This window comes from Nilaparvata lugens, chromosome 13 (assembly GCF_014356525.2).
Source record: "Nilaparvata lugens isolate BPH chromosome 13, ASM1435652v1, whole genome shotgun sequence".
NCBI classification, from domain to species: domain Eukaryota; kingdom Metazoa; phylum Arthropoda; class Insecta; order Hemiptera; family Delphacidae; genus Nilaparvata; species Nilaparvata lugens.
Window position 1 is genome coordinate 8481670 of NC_052516.1, and position 2480 is coordinate 8484149.

The 2480-nt window shown below is 36.6% G+C and overlaps 1 protein-coding gene across 1 annotated transcript in view; it reads left to right on the forward strand.

The window, feature by feature from the left end:
- Window positions 1-227: 227 nt before the first annotated feature.
- LOC120354002 overlaps window positions 228-2480 on the forward strand; it is an 8343-nt gene continuing 6090 nt past the window's right edge. The window contains exon 1 of the mRNA XM_039439724.1: window positions 228-1078. Coding sequence (XP_039295658.1) covers window positions 363-1078 — 716 coding nt within the window. The 5' untranslated portion in view covers window positions 228-362. The remainder of the gene's footprint in view (window positions 1079-2480) is intronic.

A 2480-nucleotide genomic window follows, 5' to 3' on the forward strand; every position in this document is an offset into this window, starting at 1 on the left:
GCTATTGTTTCTCTATGCTATGACTCTATTAATCACTGTAATTGGCTGATCTCCCTCTATTTCTCTGCAACGCATTTTCCTCCAAGTCAGAAGTGATTTTCTATGGACTATAGAAGAAAGACAGAAAGTGCATGTGTAGTACTTGTACAATCTTAACCTTTTTCTTTTGTTACTAAACCATCTACATTAGGTTTTCTGAATGAAAATTTATTTTTTTCCAGGGAAAAGCTCAAGAAGAAACTCGCAAAATACTACTGGAACTGGAAAACTGGATAGCAACCTACCGTCTTTGGCCTAGAGAGTCAGCCAACCCATACTGCATCTTGACCCTGACAGTTGGTCTCTATCTAATCATTCAAAACATGGTTGTACAGGCAGTCAGGTGGCCACACTCAGATTTCGACGAGAAAATTGTCGGCATGGAGAATCTCACATTTTGTCTCTGTGTGTTCCTCGAATTCATTGACGTCAACTCCCACAAACGCAACACAAAAATGTTGAAACTCATCCGTTCCGAGTATATTGGATGCCAAAAATTGGATCAATTCAAATTTGGCGCCGGAAAGATTGCAGGGGTGCCAACACCACAGCTACACAAATCCAAAATGGCGCTAGCAGAACAGATGACAACGAACGCTCTTAACAACATAACAACAATCAAAAGAAGTGTTCTCTACTTCTATCTAGGATTCATATCTGTTGTTTTCATTAATTTGATGCTATACTTCATAAATATACAAACTTTAGAGGATCTGAGGCTACCTTTCATACTGTATATACCATATCTATCCAGCCTAACCTCAAAAGTATTCAAAAGTTTGATGAAATACATAATTTGTCTCATTTTCGAGGTGACCTACATTGTGTCTACTCTATACTGGACAAATACCTCGTACAGGTTTCTTTTGCTGGCTTTCAATCACGTGTTGACTGAACTGAAGTTGTTCAACATTGAAAGTGATGAGGAGGGGGAAGAGTGGGGAGAGGAAGAGGAATTGGGAGAAGAAGTGGTCTATGAGGAGGATGTTCTGAGGCAGCAAATGAGACTGAGACTTGTGCATCATCAAACCATTGTTAGGTGGGTAGTAGGGCCAGAGTCAAAGTTTCAAAAATTTGATTGCCCACAAGCAGTTGACCAATGAGGGTTGAGCTCCACTGTTATTGGCCGAGACTAGACACGCCCAAGTATACCTTCGGCCAATGAGAGCAGAGCTCAACTTTCATTAGTCAACAGCTGATGGCCTATACTGTTGGGCTTCATGCATACTATGATGTATTCTCCTGCTCAATGTTTAAGCTTTCAGTTTACTAGATATTCAAAATGGGGTAACAACCGAAACCAGTATCTCAAATTGTTTTGATAAATTAGTGGTTTTGACAATATCAAGTCATTTCCAATGGACTTGGATATCCACCACAATGTCTCCTTCAAATATCAACACAGAAAGTGTAATCAAAGAGATAAACTGAAAATTAATTATAAAATCATAACATTTGAAGAATATTTATTTATTGTGAGTCGGAAGGGCCTATACCACCAATGTTAAATTGGCCAACTTCAATGTACCTTTTTGAGATTTCCACTGGAGATAGACTCACAATTTTTTTTAATGAAAGAATGCATCTTTATCTTCAATCTGATGGAAGGAATATTTACTCTGGAATCATTTTTTCTCTGGATACATTTTTTTAGAAAAATGTATTTTTTCCAATTATTTCAATCTATTTATCATCAATATCTCTGTCACTATTGAAAATATAATAAATCGCCTACATCACTTTTTAGAGTAGTAATGCCTATTGTACATGTCTGCAAAATTTCAAATCTCTATCTTCAACAGAAGTCTGAAAAAAGGAACATTTATATGGAAAATATAGTATTTCAGGAATCGCAAGCAATTTTTCTAACAAAAATGTATTCAGAGAAAAAATGATTTCAGAGTAAATATTCCTTCCATCAGATTGAAGATAAAGATGCATTCTTTCATTAAAAAAATTGTGAGTGTATCTCCAGTGGAAATCTCAAAAAGGTACATTGCAGTTGGCTAATTTAACATTGGTGATATAGGCCCTTCTGACTCTCCTTAATGTGCCATAGCATAGAGAAACAATAGCGTAAGTAGATATCCCATGGTATAGGGCGTTTATGTCGCAACTTTTAATGTTATCTCAAGCCGATTACTGTCGATTATTGTCAATTTTTACTGTTTTTTTGGGATGAGAGTGTATGAACGGCACAATTTGAGAGACTACCAGCGTCACACAGCTTCACGGGAAAGAACTACGTGAACTATCGTCTTGAGATAACAGTAAAAGTTGCGACATAAACGCCCTATACCATGGGATATCTACTTATGCTATCGTTTCTCTATGGCCATAGTCTCAAGGATTATTTCTATCACTAGAATATGTTAGATTCAAGTCAGATTATATGAAGAAATTGAAAAAAACTGGACTATCATAGTTCTCTGTTGATTTCA